The sequence below is a fragment of the Misgurnus anguillicaudatus genome, chromosome 1, assembly GCF_027580225.2.
Source record: "Misgurnus anguillicaudatus chromosome 1, ASM2758022v2, whole genome shotgun sequence".
Taxonomy (NCBI): Eukaryota; Metazoa; Chordata; class Actinopteri; order Cypriniformes; family Cobitidae; genus Misgurnus; species Misgurnus anguillicaudatus.
The window spans coordinates 31,248,228-31,273,671 of record NC_073337.2 but is presented as its reverse complement, the minus strand read 5'-3'; the positions used below and the strand labels follow the sequence as shown (position 1 = coordinate 31,273,671).

General features: G+C 36.3%; 1 protein-coding gene across 1 annotated transcript; it reads right to left on the bottom strand.

Moving 5' to 3' along the window:
* Nucleotides 1–8,809: 8,809 nt before the first annotated feature.
* LOC129431993 (C-type mannose receptor 2) lies at nt 8,810–22,767 on the bottom strand. Its single transcript, XM_055190115.2, has 6 exons — nt 22,686–22,767; nt 20,346–20,409; nt 19,872–20,237; nt 11,588–11,926; nt 11,312–11,397; nt 8,810–9,869 (listed from the first exon to the last, which is right to left on the bottom strand). Exons 2-6 carry the CDS (start codon nt 20,377–20,379, stop codon nt 9,732–9,734), a joined length of 963 nt encoding a protein of 320 aa, XP_055046090.2. The 5' UTR covers nt 20,380–20,409; nt 22,686–22,767; the 3' UTR covers nt 8,810–9,731.
* Between the last annotated feature and the right edge of the window lie 2,677 nt (nt 22,768–25,444).

Here is a 25,444-nt window from a genome sequence, read left to right as displayed (position 1 = left end):
TTCGGCACAGTTTTAAACCCTGCATATTTGTAAGTGGTCCTCCTTTGTAACGCTGATTTGTTGGCTTTGACCGTACGGGATTTTGTTTTACCGCGGTGAAGAAGCATCAAAATTACGCAGTAGGGTGTTACAGCACAACCACCCACCCCAGGAAAGCAGTAATCTTATATATTATTAAAACAACAAATTATATTAGCAATAACAACATGAAATAATATGTATTTCTATATGCCGTGACATCACCGCACCGCATTTATGTGCGTAGCTTGTCTTTTACGCTTCAGCTATGGTCAGAACCGCAGCCTATGTTGTGTCCAGTGCAGTGTACAGAGTAGACCCCGAAAGACTCACATTGGGGTGATACTTGTGGGGTGGTACAGACAGCACAGATCAGAGGCGCGGGAAGATATTTTCGGTAGGGGGTGCGGGGGGGGGGGGTTATAGAATAGAGTTATAGAATTCTAATGTTGTTCACAAGCTCTGGTTTCTGCAGACCACTCTACCTATGTCTTCTTTTAAAAAAATCACTCGCCCCTCCCATCCATAAAGTAGCCTACAGCTGAGCTGACGGGGCATACAAACTATAGCCTATTGCAACATAGTAGAGATTGTCTGCTGTTAGGATGTTATTTCCCGCTACTATCCTTGGGCCGGGCCGATATAAGCATATTTTTAATCATTACTTTATTAGCCCAATTGGGGGGAAAGCTATGCCATAATCAGAAATATTATATATAGACTATATTTAGGCCAAAGTAACAAAAAAAAAAGTTACACAAATTACAAATTACAAAATGATTTGTAAAAGTTACAAAATGCAACGCGAGTCAGGTGCGGAGTCTCCTCTGGCACGCATCACGCACCGGGCATGCTGTGCGGTATGGTGGAGCTTAAGAGCAACATGGAGTTTGAAGATGTAAAGAAAAAAGAAAAACAGGAGAATTAACTTTGAGCAAGTTTGGAGGAAAGTCGGAGGTATGGAACCAGTTTATGTACACATATGCATTCTCACTGGTCCCAGTAGTAGCCTACGCCTTTTTGTTGTCCTTTGGTTAAGTTTTTAATATCTCTAAACTCTAACATAATAACTTTATTGACATTACTCGAGTTAAGGCGATTATAGTGGACCTTTCAATTCACGGGTTTCATTTAATTCTATTTTTACACGTAAATATTTGTGTCTTTAAGTTTTGTTTCACTTTGCCATGCGTCCTGCGCTGTAAAAATAAGACATTTTTCGACTTTAAAATTCCAAAATCATGTCCTAAATTGTCGGAATATATTCCAAATGGATTCATTTGAATTTATAGACGATTAACATTAAAGTCGATGCATGGGAATAATTTATATAATTTTTTTGAAATACATTTTAAATTTTGCATGTTCCTTATTGTACATATATAATTTAATTCCTTTTACGTCGTTTTAGTTTTAATAATTTAATTCAACCGTTTATACTTTCATTCAATAAAGCACATGTTCTGTAACATTTACAAGTGCGTTAAACACCGCAAAACAATTTGGCTATATTTTTAAATATTTTTGAAAAGATGACGAACTAGAAAATCGTTTACTGAGCCTAGCTTAGCTTGGACGCATTTTTCCATCGGAATATGTTTAAAATATCAAAATGGGCCAACATATTTTGATTAAAATATATTCTAAAACCATTCTAAATTATTTTAAGAGTAGTAGACCTTCTCATATAGGCCAACCACACTCCACAGTTCATTCTTGTTCGTTTTATATGTGTTTCATTGTTGCATCCACTTTTTACGCAAACTAAAATGTTATTTATATAGTGCGACCATTGTAAATCAATGCGAATCATTGTAAAAATTTATTAGCAATACATGCCTTAATAAAGTCCTCGGGAATTTTGCTTTGTGTGGTTGAAAAAAATCCAAAATTATCTTTTGAGACATTGCGAAGCTGATAGATAAACTCATTCGGTGTTCAGTATGCGTGCTTGTGTGTTATGCTTATGCCTATTACAGCATATCGGCTGAATGCAATCACGTCTTCAAGACAGAATCTAATAGAATCTGGCTAATACACACTGAAATAAATTAAATAATTTTAAAATCACTAAAATTATCCCTCTCTTCATCACACACCCAAAACATGGCATACAAAATGTCTTTGTACAGAAACAAACCAAAATCAAGAGATATTTATAAGCAACAAGATATAACTTTACTGTCATCGCAGTTTTAAATCTCTGCCACCAGGGGGTGCTGCAGCACCCCCACTTCCCGCGCCCATGGCACAGATAATGTTCATTTAAAAGTAAGTGGCTGTTTGTGTATGTCTGCAATTCATTGAACTGCCGCCTCATTGGATCAGATGTGTGAAAATACGCATACATAACAGCGGACCAGCCTCTTTTAATGTTTGTTCCTCCTTTGAAATGTAAACAATGTACTCGAATCTCATCCACGCGTCAGCTCGTACAGTCTAAATGTTGCTCCATGCACAGAGGGCACATTTCACCGTGACAGCGCCACCCGGCACTCCTGGGCCAATACAATCGACACAGTAGCCTATCTGTACAGATGTGAAGCTAATATTCATCCAAACAGTCGCTAAGTTTGGTTAAATGAGTCTAAAAGTCGCTAGATGTAGCAATAAGGTCGCTAAGTTGGCAAGCAACACAGTCACTGAGTTGGCAACACTGAACACTCCTTCAGCCAATCCCCTTTTTTTAAGCAAGTAAGCCCCACCCACTGACTAACATTGAATTTGCATACAAGTTGAAAATAAAAATGAACACGAAAATGGAAACGAAAATGAAAAAGAAAAACAGAACATGAAATTAAAACTTTACATTTTAATTTTGTCCCTATTATTGCTTGGGCATGAATAAAAAGCCTTTTAAAAAATGTATTTAAAGATTCCTTTTCAAGCTTGCCTTTTTATTTTAATATTGTCAGTCTTGACTCAAGATTATATTGAAAATGAAATGTCAAATCAATGTCAATTTAATAAAAATTTTCAATTTGGCCGGAATAATGCTTCATCACGTTAAAAATGAAAATGAAATAATTTAATATAATGTTTTAATTTTAATTTTAGCATTTTATTTTCAAATTTGGGACATATTTTGCGATTTTATTTTTTATTTTATAATTTAATTAATTATTTTATAATTTAATTAATTAATTTAAAAAAGACCAAAAAAACATTCCATAACTGACGTGGTGTGCGTCACAAATTTGTGGATTAATACGCAAATTTAAAGATGCAATGTGTAACTTTTTGAATGATCTCTTGACAGAAATGCAATATTATATACTTATACCACGGGTCTGTCGAATGCTGCATTCTGATTGGCTGAGAAATGTTCTATGGGTGTTGATTATTTTTCTGTAAACCGCACACCTAACTTTTCAAATGTCTTAAAAATAGGCACCAGAGCAATGTTTGTGGTAACCGTGGTATAAGAGGAATAATTGACGACGGGCCTTTGAATTATTTGAAAATAATGCACACCTGCTTCGCGTCGTGCCGCGTTACCACCTTGGTGTGCATTATTTTCTTATAATTCAAAGGCCCGTCGTCAATTATTCCTTACATAACTATATTATCAGTGGTGTATAAAGACCTTACATAATTAACTGTTATGTTTTTATTACCTTAGAATGAGACGGTTTTATCTACATACACGGAGGGTCCCCTTACATGGAAGTCGCCATTTTGTACCGCCATGTTTCTACAGAAGCCCTTAATGGACAAACTTTTTTACTAAGTTGTCTCCAACAATGATATGTTTGTCCTGTGGTGGCTGCTGTAGCTTTTTTATGCATTTCAAAATTGGGGGTAAGCCGTGGACTGAGCCATTGGTTGCAATTCACCACTAGGGGCGGTTCTTTCATTTGATATATTTGTATGTTTTTATATTTATAGAAGATATTTTTCCTTGAAGGCATTTTGTGAAGTTTAAAAACTGTGTTATCTCGTTTTGAAACCAAACTATCCAATTTATTTAGCTTACTGCTAATGTAACAGCTTGAATAAAGCAAGTCATACTTTTGGGGTTTAAGAAACATTGCTCATGTAATTGACTGATTAAAGCAAGTATTTCTTTGTGACAATACACTCTGACATATAAAAAACGAATTATATTTTATTTTGACCAGCCTATATCTGACAAAGTAAATAATGCTAATAAAAAAAATTGGTTAGTTTACAGTTAGCAATAGTCAGTTAACTAGCTTACACTCTAAATATATATTTGTTTCTAAATAAATAGCATTGTATGTTCAGGAACTAAATGAGCTGTGTGTTTACTAAAGACTATATTAGTAGCAATTTACCTTTCAACATGTTTACCAAGTAAGTTTGCAGACAACTAAAGAGAGTCTAATGTCAGGCACATGTCCACCTAGTGGTCAACTGCATTTTCTGCTAAATAAATGACTGTCTTCTGGAGAAGTAGGGATATATTTCCTGTCATACAATATATTTGTAATAATGTCATAAGCAGAGTTTTTTCCAAATGTTTTTTATACTTTTTCAGCAATTTTGTGTCAATTCCCAAGACGCTGAAAGACCTATCTGCACAAATAACACACACACTTTAGCACACACAACGAACACACACATTACCACCCCACTAACACACCCTGTGTATTAACCTTGCTGAAAAAATTGTGCAATATTCATATAAACTTTAGGTAGAGCCAATAAATAAAGACAGAGATAGTGTTTATGTTCATGATGTTAAGCTATTTGGAAGAGCTAAGTACTGGGTCATGGAAGTGTGACACTTTATATCTAGTAAATAAACCTTAAATGAAGTTATATCAGTATGTTATTACATTATTGGCTACAGTTATAACATTTTTATAGATTTTTCCAACCAAGCTGATAACTTAACGTTTGGCTGGTTATTATTACATTATTGGTTCATAAATGTTATTACATTATTGGCAAATTCTTACATTACTGGCTTTATTACAATAAAATTATTACGTTATTGGACGTTATTACATTATCGGCTGCTATATTTTTTCCCTACAGTAATGTTCTTTGGCACCCCACACAGACCCTTTCTGACTCACTTTTCGTGTTTTCAGCAGTCATTTGTCATGTACAGTGGAAAGGTAAAAGTAACCACACTGAATTTAAATCAGACTATAGTCATTTCTCAATCCGAAGGCTGCAGCCTCCGGAGGTCGCATTTCCAGACTGCATACGTCATTAATATCATTTTAACATCATAAACATATTAGACTTGACCTTCATATAGACTTTGAATCAAGCAATCAAAGAAATAAAAAACACAGACTGCTAAATAAACTTCAAAATTTAGATCCTTGATACAAACAAAACACATTTATTTGAACTATTTCACATTGTATTTATTTAAAAATAAAAAGAACAAAGAAAAATTATTAACACCAGTAATTATTATAAGTAAATAATTGCATCATTAAAATGTATGATTATTTTCAAAGCATTGATTGCTTAATTAAAAACAAATGACATCTGTGACCTTAGGAATTTATTACTTTGTCACAACCCCCATTTCCATACTGTACCATCTGCATTCCTGTGCCTACTGATGGTGATCACAGACTATTGTCACAGCTGTTTATTCAATACAGTGGGGGTTAAAGGTATGGTCTTCTGATTGGTCAGTTTGAATGTATGATGTTAGGTTTAGTCACATGGTCAAGGGATAGAGAATAAAGGTCTTGGTTTTCATGAGATCTGGGCTTTTGCCTTTTGGCATTTGGCATTTGCTTTCTGCCCTCTGCTTTTCATCTTTACTTGAGTTCTTGGGTTTAGGCCTTTAGGCCTAGATTCCAGTTCTTAATGGTGATTCTCTTTCTTCTAAACTTTATTTCTTTCTCTATCTTATCAGGTAATATCTCACATACATTGAAAACAGTTAATTGTTTGTATTAAGTACCATTTCATGCATTTAAAGTGTAACCATTTCAATTGTAACTTTAAGTCAGTGCTGTTATTAAACCTTTTAATTTACCAATTTGTTGTTTAGTTTTGATTTAGTGTTAATACTTAAACGCTACATATTGCAATTCAATATATTTATATTCTAGCAATGCTCTCCCACATATTTTGCTATTATAACTGCACTTATTTCCGTCGTTGGTATAGGTTGCAGAAGGGTGATAATTGACCAGAAATACACAGTTTTATAATAGGGGAGACCGGGGTTGGTTGTCACAATTTTTACTCATGCATGAATTGCTTATCTTCAAAAAATCTTTCAGCAATAATTCCTACATGAAATGAAACTTTAGAGTCTTGGCTTTAAATGTGTGTACTTTTTACTTTTAGAATGTATTGTAACAGGAAGTAATTAACCATCAAAGACACTCTGACACAATGTGACAACCAACCCCATCACGGGGTTGGTTGTCACAGGGTATGGGGTTGGTTGTCCCTATAGTGATTCAATAGGATTTCAATGATAAATTGGGATCTGAAAAGATAATGTGTAACTTTTTAGTTTTTTAAGCTAGAAACTGCAACTAAGTTTCAATATGAATTCACCCCTATGATAGTTGTTATTAATGCCCCTTATGTTTAAACAATGGGATTAAAGTGTGTGATCAGTTACTTAAATAGGCTTTATGCCCAGCTGCACTATGAACTTCAGCCAGCTCCTTGTTTCCTGTCTGCCATTATTGGACAAACTGATTAATCCAGGTGTGTCTGATTATTGTTGTTGTGACTACTGAGGTCAGGCACACCTGGATTAATCAGTTTGTCCACTAATGGCAGACAGGAAACAAGAATCTGGCTGAAGTTCAAGAAGTAGTGCAGCTGGGCATAAATATTGTCTACTGTGTTGAGAAATAAAATGAAATAATTGTTAGTGTTAAAACCTCTTTATTTAATGCTTTATTTTATTTTAACAGCAAACAAAAACAAACAAATAAACAGACAAACAGTCTTAAAAGGTCTACATGTCCAATTTTCTTATGTGACAACCAACCCCGCAAGCTATGTGACAACCATCCCCAACTGACTTCTTGACAAACATGCTAAGCTAGCTGCCACACGGCTTTAACTTGATCGCTAAAAGATGACTCAAAATAAAGCTACTACTTTTAGCTTTTTATTGAGTGTTTTGTTTTTGAATGACTAATATCATACAAGATCTCAACACAAAAACAACACCAACATGAAAATTTACTCTGACCCATAAAAATAAAAAAGTGTCCCATAACCTCAATGTTTTGTGTCTGCTCAGCAAAATTTCAAATGCAAATAAGTAAGCTATTAAAGGCTAACAAATTGATATCAAAATTGTACCACAGTGCCATGTAGTATGTCTGGAATAAGCAGTGTGACAACCAACCCGTGAGACAACCAGCCCCGGTCTCCCCTATCTTGCTGTTAACATTTCTCAGTCATTTGGGCGTTCCTACAGACTGAACCACTGTAGTGAATCCACCCTTACATTACCATATTCTTAATAATAACATTATTTTGGTGTACAACACCACAACGTTAATGCTATTCAAGTATTTAAATGCTGAATGAGTTTCCCCATTATGCTAGATAGGTCACGCTAGCCTTCCTTCTGAAAAAACAATAAAACCATTACAGAAAATTCTAATGGTTTCAATTAAAATACCAATAAGAACCATTTGCTTTTACCATTAAAACCACTACACTATAGTGTGTTTTGGGCAATATTCTATTAGAACCAATACATAGAACCAATAGAACCAATACATACCATTAGAGACCAACAAAACCAATAAACTGTAGTGTGTTTTGAGCCATATTCCATTAGAACCAATAAAATTCCCAATAAAACCAATATAAATTTTTCTGTAATGGTTTTATTGTTTTTTCAGCAGGGCTGTAAACCTGGCTATAGGTAAAAACTGAACTAGTCACCTTATAAAAATTATAGTGTGAGTGCTGACATAAAGAGCAAAGATAACGCAGACGTGCAATTTTGGTTAATTCTTCCCTTACCTGACAAACAGGTGCTGTTCACGCTGTTCAGCAGTTAACCGTCCACGACTTCTGCGTACCTCAAACTTTAATATTTCCAGAAATTGAGCAGTCTTGTTGAATAATTTAAATGAGTATAGAGGTCATTATTTAAATCATCATTTTGGCCTATTTATTTAATCGTTCTTTTATTTAAGAAGCAAAGAAAACTAGAAATTGTGCCACTTTGATGTTATCTGTATCTTATTTTGTTTTGTGGCAGAGCTGCATGTTTTTGTTTTGTAAAACTTTGCATAATTATGTTTTTATCAAGAAATCAGAATGAAAGTTTCTGTTGAGCTTTTATAAAAATAATCTCACTGTTTAATCTACATCTTAAGCAAATAAAAGAAATTAAATAAAAGTGAAGCTGCCCTGCATGCAGGTTTAGGTTTATTATAATAATCTAAACTAAACTAAATACAGGCAGGGCTATAAATGCACAAATGAAACTAATAAACTGATGAATTACTATGGCAACAAACAGGACTGTGGCTAGAAGGGATAAAGTAACGGCCAAAATCTTATTTAAATCTCCTAATCCTACCCCCAAACCTAACCCTAAACACAACATCTCACAAGATTTGACCGTAGCTGTATCCCCTCCCTTTAGCCAAAACCAACAAACATGGATATGGGTGTGGATAAATTAATAATCAAGGTAATGAACAAGGAAAACTGGAGGAAAAATAACAAAGAACAACACTTATAACAATAAAATAACAGTACAAGACAGTGGAGACAGACAGGGTTAAGTATATCAAATGACTTTTATTAAGGTTTAAAAGTGTTACAAACGTAACAAATCATTACCGAACATCTTATAATAATATCTTTATTAATTATTTTTAAAAGTTGATTTCTTAAACTAAAATAGTTTAAAAGTTACACCAGCAAAATAGATTTCATTTTTTATTTTAATAAAACCAGTACTGACTTGTGTAAGTAAATTCCATAATAAACATTTTATATATAATTTGAGCGATTCATGATTTTTGTTAAATGCATAGCATTCTTTTACAGACTTTACAGTCAATGAACGCTGCTACTACAAGCATCACACCCCAACTAAAACCTGCTTATGTGTGTATATATAAAGAGACAATAAAAATACAGACCGCAAATGCAACTCTTACAAAGTTTACTGCGAAATAAATTGCTGTGAAAGTACTTAAAATGAAAACAATAATAAAAACAAAAATTGACTTCTAATGCTGTGTGCACATCACCAGAGACTTTCCCGCTGTGTGTCACTCGTCTCTTTCAATGAGGCCATGAGACGGCGTTCCTACTTCAGGTTGTCCTAGAATAAACAAACAGGTAACCATCTCTCAGTAACTGATGAAAGACTTATGACATGAACTCCACTGCTTCACTCTCATTGGAAGTTGCTTCGAAAGTCATTTGCATAAAGTTGAACAGTTCTTGATTTGGTAGATAGACACGCCCACTTCCTTTTGCTAATGTTCACATGCAGAAAGTCACCAAGTTTTGATTTAAATGAATGAGATCGTGTCAATCTGTTAGCGCAAGAAACTGACGGTGTGCACGCAGCATAAGACACATTTTGTTCAATTAATTTTTGAAATGCCTTAGATTATGCAAGATTAATTTAATTGTTTAATTATAAAATGAAGTAAAACTAAACATTTTTAATGAAGTAAAAATTAAATTAACATCATTTTTAGAGAGATTTGATTTAAATTAATAACAGTCTTTAATATCGTCAGATATGGTATCTGTTATATTTAAAAGGAAGGGTCTGAACAGTGTGTTTGATTCTCTTCGCTTTCATGTTTTGATGAGAAAACATTTCCATCTGGCTGAACTTTCCATGTCAATGTTGTGTCATTCCCTATCCCACGATCCTTCAGTTTCTGCTTTATCTGAAGAACAGAATCAATCATGAGTACTGATCACACAAACAAACTTATTTTACCTAAACTAAAAACACAACTGACACTTTACACCAATAGGATAAAAATAGGACATACAAAAATTTAAAGAAAAGCTAAACTATAACTAGATATTTTTCATAAAAAAGACTTGGATAAGATGGTAAACACTACAAATTACCAGTCAAGTATTTATTGATTTATTTAACTAGATTTGTTAATAGCTAATTTAAATCAGAAGTTGACCAATATATGGGGCTATATATTGTCACAGTTGATATTTGGGGGGGAGGGTGAATGTGCCTATAACATTTTTCATGTCAGTATAGCCCCTTTCACACAGTGATTCCGGAAAATATACTGAAAACGTGACTGGGTATTTTCCAGGATTAGTTTGATTTTGGTATGTTCACACAGACAGTGTTCATCCCGGATAATCTCACAATAAGGAGAAAACCTTGTGCTTATTTAAAATCATTAAAAACATGATGTGCCTTCTGCTGCTTTGGTTTTACAGCGCGTCACAAAAAAGAACAGAAACTCAAATACTTTTTTATTTGTTTTGTCAATTTAATAATTATTTAAGTGTAACATTTTTAGTGTAGGCTTATTTATTAATATTATTTCTCAAAATAGAGACGTATAGCCTAATCATCATCTGTTGACTTAAATCTATTTGTGCATGAAACTAAACCCATGGAGGAAATTATGATATTTTAGGAGATGTATTTATAAATGAGTGAACAAATCCGGAAAGTCATTTATTTAGACAGCAAGTCTGGCAGAGCAGACATTTCGGTAGCTTTTATTTTGCAAACGGGTTTTGTAGTTTAAAAGTGCATTTTTTATTTTTCTTGTCAAAAATGACAATCGTTTCGCTAGATAAGACCCTTATGGCTCGTTTGGGATCGTTTAGAGTTCTTTGAAACTCTGTTGAAAAAAACTGTTATGCGTTGAGTTAAGTGTTAAGTGTTGGTGTCCATTAAAGTCCATTAAAATGAGAAAAATCCTGCAATGTTTTCCTCAAAAAACATAATTTCTTCTCGACTGAACAAAGAAAGACATCAACATTTTGGATGACAAGGTGGTGAGTAAATTATCTGGATTTTTCTTTTAAGAAAATGGACTATTCCTTTCAGACATAAAAATCCAAGCACTCCTCTTTATAATCCCCTGCAAAAAAGGGTCGTTCATTGCTGGATTTACATAATTAATTCAGACAGATGGGTCTACACTGACTATTTGTGATCAAACTGCACTGTGAATGTCTGTTAGCTCATTTGCATTTAAAGGTACACACATGAAAACCATGTGTTTTTGATCACACCCATAAGGGCATTTTTGTCATGATCTGTGGGACTTCACAAACACATTCTGGGCTCACCCGAGACTTATATTACATCTTGTAAAAGTGGTATAATAGATCCTCTTACCAACTGTAAGATGTTCTCCATCACCGCAGGATCATTTAGATTCTGACTCGATTTCAACTCCACTCTCATTATCTTATTCTTTGAATCTGTTAGAATATTACACGAAGAGAGCAACAAAAACTTACATCTGTAAATAATTACATTTTAATGTTTACTGCCAGTTGTTATTTTACATTTCAAAAATAAAGTTGTTTATACTTAGATGTTTTTAACAGTTGTGACTTATTAAGGCAAAATTCCAAAAAAGTGTTGATCTTTTTTACTCAAGAAACTTACGACGAAAGCATAAAAATGGAAGGGTCTCTGTGCAGAGTCGATCATCAAATCCATCAACAGTTGTTGCGGCACAAAGTGGGTATCCGCCAGTAATGTTAGGTTGTCCAGTGCTCCAGGTTATGAGGGACGTGTAGACATTTGATTTATCTGACCAGTTCCACCAGTCCTTAAAGAGACCAATCCATGCTTTGTCATATCCTACCATCATATTCAACAGCAGGTCATTTTCAGTTTGATTCAAAATGATGGCCAGGTGTGTGTGATACTTTGTGCAGTAGGTCAAAGCATCATACCATGACTTGTTTTGAGGGATAAAAACAAACCGGCCTGCTGTGTTCACTGTAATAAGATGAGAATGAGGTCATTTGTTACATTCCTTTTTTACACTAGATGTCTCCTTGTCTAAACAAACTTGATTCAACTTAGCTTTATATCTGCTTTTAATTAGGGTGATCGTACTTGCCATTCTTCACGGACTCATCTTCCGGAAGTCGAATTTGTCCTCAAGGTTTAATATTTCAGGTTCTATTTCAGACAAGCAACCGTTACATTTCACAGAGGTGTGCCCTCTTGTAAGTCGCATTTTTTGTCCACATATGTCATCGAGGTACTTATATTTCAGTTAAAACATTATAAAATTAAGATTTATTTATTTCTCTTAAGAAATACAATTGTTGAATTAAAATGTAACAGTTGCTTTTCTGAAATAAACATGATATATTCAACCTCAATCACGTGTGGTCACCCTAATGATGTTGATTCAATGCAATTAATGTTGATGCATTTACACCGATTTAACGTCACATCATGTTTGCTTGCTATCTAGGTGTGAACTCATTCAGCCAAATGCTAATTGAAGCTTTTAGTTAAAACAAGTGCTCTGTATGTCCTTAGTATACTAATGTTATGACCACCTGGCTAATACAGTCAAGAAAAAGTATGTGAACCCCTAGGAATGAACTGGTTTTCTAGCCATAAAATGTGATCTGATCCTCATCTACGTCACAACATTAAACAAAGATGATGTGCTTAAGCTCACAAGACATAAATAATTCCAGTTTCTTGTGTCTTTTTTGGAAACACCCATTAAACATTCACAGTGCTGAGGAAAATGTAAGTGAGCACATGCACTAATTACTTTATTGAAAGCTTTTTTGTCAGAAGCTGACAAACTGGAGTCCAATTAATACAATGAGTTTAAATGTGTGGTTTAGTGCAACTTTGATTGATATTAAGACACTCACACATTTTAAGATTGCATCAGCGCTTCTGAACCATGCTCTTATAAAGATATCTGATCAAGAGATGTTGCACTCCATAAGGCTGAAAAGGGATACAAAACAATCTCAAAATGTTTAGACCTCCATCACTCTACACTTAGACAAATTGTCTATAAATGGAGACAGATAAATACTGTAGCTACCCTCTAGGAAAGAAGTGGGCGCACAGTCAAGATGACTCCTAAGACACCATGCAGAATACTCAATCAAGTAAAGAAGAACCAACGAGTAACAGCTAAAGGCTTGAAGACATCATTGGAACGGGCACACAGCTCTGTTCCTGAGTCTACCATACGCAAGTCTTTGGACAGGCACGGTGTCTATGACAATACATCACGGAGGAAGCCGCTCCTCTCCTGAAAAACATTGCTGTGAGCCTGAAGTTTGCAAAAGAGCACCTTGGCAAACCCCAGTGCTACTGGGAAAATATTTTATGGTGGCCTAGTGGCCTAGTCAAAACCCAGACCTTAACCTGTGGAATGACCTTAAGAGAGCGGTTCACACCAGACATCCTACAAATGTGTCTGAGTTAAAGCGGTTTTGTAAAGGGAATGAGCAAAAAATGCTTCTGAACGATGCGCAGGTCTGATTCAGAACTACTGAAAGCGCTTGCTTGAAGTGGAGTGGCAACACTGTTATCGGAGCTCCGTCGAGTTCATCATCCAAATCCTATTTTCTTACTATCTTGTTACTATCTATATAATATAACTTACTAGTTCATCTTAGGAATACTTTAGCGTGACGATTATTCAACAGTATTTATAACTAAATCGATTTATCACTGGTAAACACTTAGTGTTAGCATATAGCCCGCTAGCTTCAACAAACGTGCCGGCTGAAGTTTGTTTACCGTTTCCTCACTGTTTGCTTACTGTAAATCTGCCTTCCTTTTCGATCTAATGGCGGACTCATCCGATGTATGTTTTCAGACCTTTCCTCACCAGAGCGGGAAGCTGTGGAGGAGTTGTGTCCCGGCATTAGCACCAGGCGGTACAGCGTGCCTCACATCACCCTGGCTCCAGGCACCCGGAGACGTACGAGGCAGCCAGCGAGCGAGCACCGGTCTCGATGCAGCTTCACGGACCGCGTTCAGGCGAGCAGAGATGCCATCGCCCAAAATGAAAACGGTAAGACTCCGACTCCCCTTGTCATTGTAACCTGCACTGCTTGCCACATGTACAGTTTAGCTTCTTCCGTCAGCACAGAGGGGTTTACATGTGTTAAGTGTATTGAAGTAGTAAGGCTGACGGAGAAGGTTGCAGAACTTGAAGCGCACATCCGAACGCTCGTTGAGGACAGTAAGACCGCTAATGCTAATGTTAATGTTTCAAACACTGTTTCGGGTGCGCCTACGGTAACGCGTAGTACACATAGCTCGGTTCCGGCAACTGAGTTAACACGGCCGACTAACTGGGTGACTGTCAGGCGGCGTAGTCATATTCGATGCCCATTGAAGTCCCCCCTAGTAATTTCTAACAAATTCGACATTCTAAACAATACACCGGCTGAGACATCTGTTAAAGGTGCCCTTGTTATTGGAGACTCGATACTTAAGAACGTGAACATTGAGGCACCAGCCACCATAGTTGACTGTATACCGGGAGCCAGATCGTCTGACATTAGATCCAAACTTAAAGTACTGGCTAATGCTAAGCCTAAGTTTTCTAAAATTGTTATTCATGCCAGCGCAAATGACACCAGACTCCGCCAGTCAGAGATCACCAAAGATACTATTAAAGAGGTGTGTGAAATTGCAAAAACAATGTCAGATAATGTAATTTGCTCTGGACCCCTCCCCGCCTACCGGGGTGATGAAACTTATAGCAGATTAGTGTCTCTTCACCACTGGATGTCAAAATGGTGCCCTCAGCATAACGTAGGGTTTATAGATAATTGGAAACACTTCAGGGGGAGACCTGACCTGCTAAAGAGAGATGGCCTTCATCCGTCATCGGAAGGAAATGCTATACTCTCTAGAAATCTGACCAATACTCTAAATTCTAATACAGTTTGACTACCCAGGGCCCAGGTCAGGAAACAGATAGATCGGCCTACCCAGCCATCTGTTAGTAGCTCTGACATGTCAAGATCACATATATCCCAGAAATTAGAATATAACTTACCAGAGTATCAACAAATTTCAACTGTGTGCATTCCTCGAACAAACGAATACAGAGCACCGTTTACCTCGTCTCGTACAAATCTTACAAACATAAAATTAGAAAACAATACGTTTACAGATGAACCTCGAATGTTAAAATTCGGCCATCTTAACATTAGATCGCTTACCAATAAAGAACCTATTGTCAATGAAATAATTACTGACCAAAACTTAGATGCACTCTCTTTAACAGAAACCTGGCTTAAAGCAGACGATTACATTAGTTTAAACGAATCCACCCCATAATACTACTATTATAAACATGAACCGCGTTTAAAGGGGAGAGGGGGTGGTGTAGCTACAATATACAAAATTTTTTTTAAAGTAAACCATAAATCCAAACTAAAATTTAATTCATTTGAAATAATGCTATTAAATATGGAAATAACTGATCGTAACCATAAACAGCTCTCTTTTGTCCTTGCTACAATCTATAGACCTCCGGGCCATCATGTAGATTTTCTTAAAGAAATATCAAATTTCCTGTCTGACCTCGTAGTCACTGTAGATAAAGCTCTTATCGTTGGTGACTTTAATATACATGTTGATAACCCAACAGATACATTAGGATTAGCATTTATGGATATTCTAAATTCTCTCAATATTAGACAAAACGTGACAGGGCCAACGCATACTCGTAAGCACACATTAGACTTAATTCTGTCACTCGGGCTCAATATTAATGAAATCGAGATATTACCTCAGAGCGATGCAGTTTCAGACCATTGCCTTGTCTCATACACGGTACTTCTAGATATGATCACTCGATCCACAATACGCTACCGACTAGCCAGAACAATAATTTCCACCACTAAAGATAACTTTATTAGCACTCTTCCAGACCTGTCCCAAATGAAACATGTAGCAGATAACCCTGAAGATCTAGATATTGTAATAGAAAACCTGAACAGTATTTGTTCTAACACATTGGATGCCGTAGCTCCAATTCAAAAAAAGCGAATCAAAGAAAAAACGCCAGCTCCATGGTATGATCATCACACAGCAGCACTCAAAAAGGCAACTAGGAAAATGGAAAGAAATTATAGAAGCACAAAGTTAGAGGTATGGCGTGCAGCATGGAAAGAGAGTGTTAAACACTACAGACAGGCTATAAAAATCGCCAGATCTACGTATCTCAGCAATCTTATTAAAGAAAATCATAATAACCCTCGTTTCCTCTTTAGCACAGTTGCGAAACTGACTAGAAATAAAGAACAAACAGAACCCACTAATAAACTCCCACACAACAGTAACGACTTCATGAACTTCTTTACTAAGAAAATTATGATAATTAGGGAAAACATTGTAGGTACCCAAGCAGCCACCACTCTACCCAGTAATACATTTAACGCTTGCCTACCATACGAACATCTTGAGTCATTTAAACCTACTACAATAGATGAGCTATCTAAATTAGTAGCATCATCCAAATCATCGTCCTGTATATTGGACCCTGTTCCCACAAAATTACTCAAAGAGGTATTCCCTGTAGTGTCTAACCCAGTACTAAATGTCTTTAACTCATCATTAGAATTAGGCTACGTTCCTACAGCTTTCAAACTAGCAGTTATTAGACCGCTCATTAAAAAACCAAACCTTGACCAGGGAGATCTAAATAACTTTAGACCAATCTCAAATCTCCCTTTTCTTTCCAAAATATTAGAAAAGGTAGTGGCAAGCCAGCTACGCACATTCTTAGCAAATAATAGTACGTATGAAAAGTTCCAATCAGGATTCAGGCCCCACCATAGCACAGAGACAGCGCTGCTTAGAGTTACAAATGACCTTCTCCTAACATCCGACCGTGGTGAAATATCACTCCTTATATTATTAGACCTTAGTGCAGCCTTTGACACAATAGATCACACAATCTTACTTAATAGGCTAGAAAACTATGTTGGCATCAGTGGTCAGGCGCTAGCTTGGTTCAGATCGTATCTAACCAATCGCTATCACTTTGTTTATGTAAATGAGGAGGAGTCACATCACTCCCTGGTTAAATACGGCGTACCGCAGGGATCAGTTTTAGGTCCTATCCTGTTCTCGTTATATATGTTACCTCTGGGAGATATTATCAGAAATCATAACATACAGTTTCACTGCTATGCAGATGACACACAGCTTTACATCTCCTCGCATCCTAGCGAAACACAAAATTTTTCTAAACTATCAGACTGCATCAGCGATATAAGTGACTGGATGTCACATAACTTTCTTATGCTAAACTCCAATAAGACAGAGATACTTGTTATCGAACCGAATCGCTACAAATATAATATGACAGATTACAAGTTGCCCATAGATGGCTGCACTGTGGTGCCAACCTCCACGGTTAAGAATTTAGGTGTAATGTTCGACAGCAGTTTATCCTTCGACAGCCATATCTTCAATGTCTGCCGCACAGCATTCTTCCACCTTAGAAATATCTCAAAAATACGCCATATGTTGTCTGCATCAGATGCAGAGAACCTTATCCACGCTTTTATGACCTCTAGAATAGAGTATTGTAACTCGTTACTCGGAGGATGCCATGCAAAACAGGTCAACAAGCTTCAGCTAGTTCAAAACGCTTCTGCAAGAGTTCTTACTCGAACTAAGAAGTATGACCGCATAAGCCCAATTCTGGCATCTTTACACTGGCTACCAGTTAAATATCGTATACAATTTAAAATATTACTAATCACCTACAAAGCCTTAAATGGCCTAGCACCCTCATATCTTAGAGAATTATTATCAGAATACAATCCATCACGTGCATTGCGGTCACAAAATTCTGGCCTCTTAATTATCCCTAAAATATCAAAAGTGTCTAAAGGTGGCAGATCCTTTTCCTACTTAGCCCCTAAGCTATGGAATGATTTACCAACCGACGTCCGAAAATCAGAGACAGTAGATAACTTTAAATCTAGACTTAAAACTTTTCTCTTTAACAAGGCTTTCAAATAGTTGTTTTAACAATGGTACTTATCTCCTAATAGCTAGCTTGTACAAACTAATAAATAAATAAATTAATGAATAAATTAAAACCTTTTTTTTAAAAAAACTGCCAAATATGGCCGGCTTGCAATTTTGGCCTTTTCCCATGACCTTAAAATAGTATGTCATACAGAACCGTTTGCCACTGTACGTTAGCATTAACGACGGCAGTGGGGCCTCTGGCCTTAGTCAAACGAGTTCTGTTTCCGTTTCTAAAATCATTAACTATATGTAATACCTTAAAATAGTATGTCATACAGAACCGTTTGCCACTGTACGTTAGCATTATCAACGGCAGTGGGGCCTCTGGCCTTAGTCAAACGAGTTCTGTTTCCGTTTCTAAAATCATTAACTATATGTAATACACTTAACCAGCAATAGTTAGCCTGTCCGGAACCGAGCTGACTAAAACCACATTACTGTGTGACACTTGTTTTCTATGTGAACGGCCCCTACGCTAATAAGATTTTGTGTCTCTCTCCCTGTCTCGTCCTTGATCCCGAGGACGAGACAAACAGATCCAGTTCTGGTACATGTGAAAGTCGGCACACAACTGATCTACTAGCTGTTCTTCAACGTGATGTCCAGCTGATGCCTGACCAAAGACCACCGGCAGAACCCGCTTAATCTCCGCTCAATCTCCTTCCGTTTCAGTATATATATATATATATATATATATACCTCCCAAGGGTTTTTTCCTCCTATGACTTTTTTTACTTCCCCGGCTAAAATTCCGGGGTTTTTTTCTCCTAGGGGGTTTTTCAACCCGGGGAGGCAGCCTTTTTGGGCTTAACTTCTATACGTTACATTAGTAATACGTTTGTTTATAATGTTGATATATAGCCGTAGCAAATTTAACTGCTTGTGCTATCGTTTATTATGTTGTGCTATCTGTCGATTTTCTGTGCTTTTCACTGCATCTATTATGTAAAGCTGCTTTGATACAATTACCAAATTGTGAAAAGCGCTATATAAATAAAATTGAATTGAATTGAAATTGAAGTATTTGCTGCCAAATAAGGCTCAACAAGCTGTTTAATACAAGGGTTCACTTACATTTTCCTCCAGCACTATGAATGTTTAATGGAGGTTATCAAAAAAGACACAAGAAACTAGAATTATTTGTGTTTTGTCACCTTATGCACACTGTGTTTGTCTATTGTTGTGACCTAGATGAGGATCAGATCACATTTTATGGCAAATCACATACTTTTTCTTGCCTCTGTATGCTGGTATATGATGTGTGTAAGTTAGGGTGGCCATTCGTGCCAGTTCCGCCGGACACGTCCCGAACATGTTTTCGGGTTCGTCCTCCACGCATTGCTCGACTGCATACGTCATCAAGGTTCTCACATTTCAGTTAAAATACGTTAGAAAATTAAGATTTATTTCTTTTAAGACATACAATCATTGTAGTTTCATTTTTACCTTGAAATGTAACGGTTGCTTTTCTGAAATTAAACCCGAAATATTAAACCTTGATGACGTATGTGGTCGGCCAAAGTGACTTCCGGAGAACAAACCCGAAAACATGTTCGGGACGTGTCCGGCGGAACTGGCACGAATGGCCACCCTAGTGTAACTGCATTTGCTATTTAAACAGTGTGGGGCTGGACGTGAAAATGATAACGCGTCTGACTGAAACTAGCAAAAAAATTATAATAATTATTTCTACCATGAACACCACTTTCATGAAGATTTGTCTACACACATATGTGTGCTGTTGAACTGCTTGTGGCCTCGTGTCTCTGTTCTAATCAAAGCCATGCTGATATACAGACATATTACACTCCTACTCAAGCCATATTGCTCCAGTAAATAGTATTCACCACTCACAATATATACATTATATAGACATGTTTCTTACCATTTAAGCAAAAAAATGGAAACATTTGACCGCATGCTATATCGTCCCATCCACTGGCACTGATGACACCACAATCCGATTTTCCATCAGAGTTATCTGGCTGTCCAGGCTTCCAGAATGAGAATATGACTCTCCGGAATTGATAATTCCACCACCAACTGTTATTTAATCTGTACAGTCCAGTCCAGGCCAATGGAGGCAGCGCAGCGCTAACCGCTTCTCGTACACTTGTCTGGTCTTCAGTGCTTACAGTTGTGGCCAAGTTAATGTGATACTTTTTGCAGTAAGCTTGTGCATCAGCCCAGGTCTTATTCTCCTGGATGAGAATAAATTTATTTGAGTTGCTCTGTGTGAACGTCCAGAATCCTGTTGAGAGGAAAGTAATAAATAGTAGACAGAAACATTTGAAAATTAACTTTGTCAGACCCCCGGTGTTAAATAAGTGCTGTCCTGTGTCTGTATGAGTGCACTGACCTGAGAAAAGCAGTAACTGAATCAGCATTTCCATTGGTGATGGGTTAACAATCTACAGCGAATACTAAACAATAAATGAAAAGAGTTTATTAAATCAAACACATTTCAATAATCTGAATAAACTCTCATTGTGAATTCTAACAGCTGTTCTGACCTATACTGTATATATTAAGTCAACTTTACTTAATAAAAACTAGTAAGAAGTGATAAGTTACAGTTAGTTGTACAATGCATAAAACTTACTTAAATTAGTGACATTAAACTAAACAATCAAGCAGGAGTGCGTTTCCCGGACAAAACAACGTAACTCGCTGCTGAACCACCATTGTACGAAGCATAGTTGGTGAAACTAACTAACTTGTCACAACTGTTTCCTGAAAGCATAGTAACTTTGTCACACATTCGTCATTTGAGCCATGTTGGTTCAACAACATAGTTGATGATGTCACGTGGGAGGTGGAGTAATAATTCATCTGTTCAAATCTATTTCATGTCAGATCTCTGCTGTAAATAACGTAAATGTCATCAAAAGACTGATTTTGTGATTTAGTTATCTGTTGTTGTTGTTTTTTAAGATATGTAAATCATACGCAATTACCCTCTTACGTCACTCCTCACAGGGACTCCCCGGGACTGCACACATGCACAGTTTTCAAATGCAGCACTTTAATTCTGTTTAAAAACTTAAAGATGTAAAATAACATTTCAACGAAACTCTTCATATATAAAAATGAGATAACCACCATTTTTTTAATTGTTCAGAAATCTTGTTTTTTGGTTGTGCATTCCAATTAATTTCAATTCAACTGCAGTTGGTTTGTTTTCATTTAAACCTTCATAAATTAAAAAATACAGCTAAGTAGCATCATAAAACAAAATAATAACATGATAACATCATAATAAACATGTTTTGTCAAAAAAGTAAAAAAAATGGATTTATCTCATTTTGCAACGAAACTCTTCATATTTAGAATGATGGATATAGACTGTACTACATTTTTTTGCTTATTTTGTTTAAAAGCATGATCAACAAAAATCTTCACATTAAATAACAAGGAACTGTGCTTCTAATGACAGATGAAGAGCTGTCGTTCAAACCACACAAGTTTGTGATGCAGCTTGCGAATGTTCGTTTAAACTATGGTTTCAGGAAACACCAAATCATTGAACTCTGTCAGTAACGCCAACACTTACGACAGCATATGGCTACCAATGCTTTTGTAAAAAACATGTTTATGATGTTAAAAAAGGTTGTTTAAGCATCCTCTGGTAAGATTTCATACATGCACAAACATCCTTGATGAGAATTGCCAAAGGTTTAATTTTAGTTCAGATTATATTGAAAATCAGTTTTGTCTGAATTCAATATTATGGTGATCAGTGTTTCTGTTAGTTGTGCAGTTGAATTTCATTAAAATAATCCTCTTTAAACATTTGCAGTAGTGTTTTGTTTAAAACATTTGTACATTGACAACTTACTGTCATTATTGAGTTTAAATTATGCCTGATTTATTTAGGATTTTAACACTTTATCAACATTTTATTTCATAAAATACTTATGTGAAGGGATCTCTTGTTCTTTCGTGTCTTGGCGCTCCCAAAAGAATAATTATATTTATAAGGATTGAATTTAATTCTTTGACCTCTGTATTTGAATTATAACCTCACTCCAATTTAATATACTAAGAATTTAGTGCATTATACAAATTATCTTCTGAACATAATTTAGATATTTGATTATTAATAAACCCTCATAATCATATCTCACAGACACAAAGTTGTCTGTCTGATCGTAGTCAGAGTTTGCCGGGTAAACAAACACTTTATGTCTGGCTGCCACATGCTTGCTCCAATCATAAAAATAATTTGTTAGCCATATCTCCTTAGGAAGACAGGTGCAGATTATGCTCGAAGTTCTTAACTTTGGTACACTTTATCTTAGAATAGCAGAAATTAGACCTCATTACGCATTGCAACATGCCCTTTAAAATAATACCACACAAGAATATAAAGTTGTCATCTTAGACCCACATTTTAAATATATAAGAATATCTATTTTGTCTTGAATTTGCTTAATACAAGAAAAAATTCAGCAAAAAATCTTATTCCATTGGCAGATTTTGTTTTGCTTGTTTTAAGCACAAATTTGCTTAAATTTAATATGTTTTGTCTAAAAACTAGACTAATTTTCTTAGGTCAATACATCTTGATTTAAGAATTTTTAGATATTTCTACTGAATTTTTTAAAGTAAGGTTAATTTACTGGATTTGTGCAAGTACAAAGATAAAAACAATACACACAAAAACTTTTTGAATTGTAATGAAAACCTCCATGTTTACCTGCAGGAACAGTGAAGACTGAAGCTGAAGTGCTCTGTACTTTTTCAGTCTCTACATTTCAGGTTTTATTTCCTTCTTCCTGCAAAAATGCAGTATATTTTATGTAAAACTTCTGTCTTAATCTCATTTGCATTAAGATGTTTAGATTACCCGTTCAGATTTAGTTCAAAAGAACATGAGTCAAGAAAGCATTTCCATGATCTCTGAGTTCATATAAATTCAGCCAAATAAGTTTGCCACATCTTGTTTTGAAACGTATCAGAGTGGCCAAAAGACGTGAGTTTGACATCAAATGTTGCCGCCAAGTAAACAGATCAAATATCAAAATCTTGATGTCCAGACCTTGATGTTTTTACATTCACACACTCATGTCCTTTGTAATGCCCAAAGCTTTTGCTATAGTTGACACTGGAGCCTCTGCTTCAAAAACATTGACAAACCGTGAACTTGTGTGCTTATTCTGTTAATTATTCTGTTTGCCAACCACCATAAAACATCAATAAAGATGTAACCCGTGGGTCGGTTGGAGTGGGTAAAGAAATTCGGCAGTTTATTAAAAACAAAATTTCATTATAGACTGTATTAAATATCAAGAATACAGATTTTCATATATTTGATAATAAATTTGTTTATATTGCGTGATGTCCCCAAACCTTTGGCCTCATGTCACTAAAGCGCCAAACAGCTCATGCTGCCAACAAAAACAACGAAACAAATGGAGAAATAAAAGTGAAGATGAAAGACGAGATGCGAGAGAAATTAAGGTCAGGGATTTATGAATAGATAATACAAACACTGTTTTATAAATGTTGAAAATGTTTATCATTACACTTTATCATCTTGTTGTTAATATGACAATGCTGGTTTCTGGGGTTCATCAGTCTATGTTGTTGCCAGTTTACAGGGTGATAATAATAATAGTAATAATAAGTTTATTTTATATAGCGCCTTTCTCAAACCCAAGGTCGCTTTACATTAAAATAGAAACACACAGTCAGATAAACATTACATATGAAACACAGAAATTGAATACAACTAACAAAACAACAAACATTTAGTTAACAGACTATGAAATGTGTGGAGAGAAGTGTTCGTTAAACAGAAATGTCTTGAGATGGGTTTTGAAGAAAGGAAGAGAAGTACTGTCACGTAGAGGTTGTGGGGGGGAGTTCCAGAGTTTTGGTGCCAGGGCGCTGAAAGACCTACCACCAACGGTAGAGAGTCTAGTGCGGGGAATGAGAAGGAGGTTTTGGTCAGATGATCTGAGCAAGCGTGGGGAGTTAAGAGGTTGCAAATGTATGGAGGAGCAAGGTTATTGAGGGCTTTGATGGTGAGTAGTAGTACTTTGTATGTGATCCGGGATGAAACTGGTAGCCAGTGGAGCTGATGGAGAATGGGGGTGATATGGGCAGATCTTTTTGTATGTGTAAGTAGCCTGACTGCAGAGTTTTGAATATATTGCAATCTTTGAAGGGATTTACAGTAGTCTAAGCGGGACATGACGAAGTAGTGAACCAGGGTCTGTGCATCACTGACAGGAAGGAAGGGTCGAAGGCGGGCAATGTTACGAAGGTGAAAGAAGGCAGTTTTAGTGACTGATTTGATATGATGGTCAAAAGTGGGGTCAAATGTAATCCCAAGGTTTTTGACAGTCGCGGTAGAGTGAACAGGTGAATCATCAATATTAAGGGTGAAAGTGTATGGTTTGGTGAGCATGCTTTTTGGGCCAACCAGCAGAATTTCAGTTTAAGTGTGTTTAGTTTAAGAAAGTTGTTTTGCATCCAGGTTTTTAAATCAGAAAGACAGTCAGTGAGTGAGTGCGGGGGGGGGGGGATCAGAGGGTGAAGTGGTGGTAAGATACAGTTGAATGTCATCTGCATAGCAGTGGAAATTAAGGCCGTGGCTGCGAATAATCTGACCAATAGGGAAGATGTAGATGAGAAAAAGGAGTGGCCCGAGAACAGAACCCTGAGGGACACCACGAGTGACTGAGGACTGGGAAGACTTATGTGAACCAAGTGCAACAAATTGCTTTCTGTTTGTGAGGAATGATTGGAACCAATTTAGGGCTTTGCCAGAAACACCAATAGCAGACAGACGGGAGATTAAGACATTGTGATTTATTGTGTCAAATGCAGCACTAAGATCGAGAATGATGAGAATATTAAGTGAGCCGGAGTCCACAGACAGGAGAAGATCATTGCCTATGCGTAGTAGGGCAGTCTCTGTGCTATGACACGGGCGGAAACCAGATTGAAAAGGCTCGTACAGGTTGTGATGGTGTAGAAAAGTGTGAAGTTGTGATGCCACCACTTTTTCTAATACCTTAGCCAGAAAGGGGAGGTTGGAGATAGGACGGTAGTTTAGCAGTGATGTAGGGTCAGAATTTGGTTTTTTGAGAATGGGTGTAATTACAGCGGTTTTGAGTGCAGCAGGGACATTACCAGAATTGAGACAGGCATTTATTATCAGTGTAATGGGTTCAGCTAGGGATATGACACAGGCCTTTAGTAAAGGGGTGGGGACAGGATCGAGCTGACTGGTGTATGTATGATGTAGGTTTAGGATGTAATCAAGCATTCAAATAAAGATATTTCCCCCATTAAAAGGGGAGTTTAGGAAGGGACGCCACAAACGTTTAACACTTTCAAGAACATGTGTTTCAATGAAATATGACTGTGTGCAATATTTTTTGTAGTTTTGGTGTATGCACGGCTGTACTGTGGTACATAAATCACTGTGTACTTTGATTAGATTTA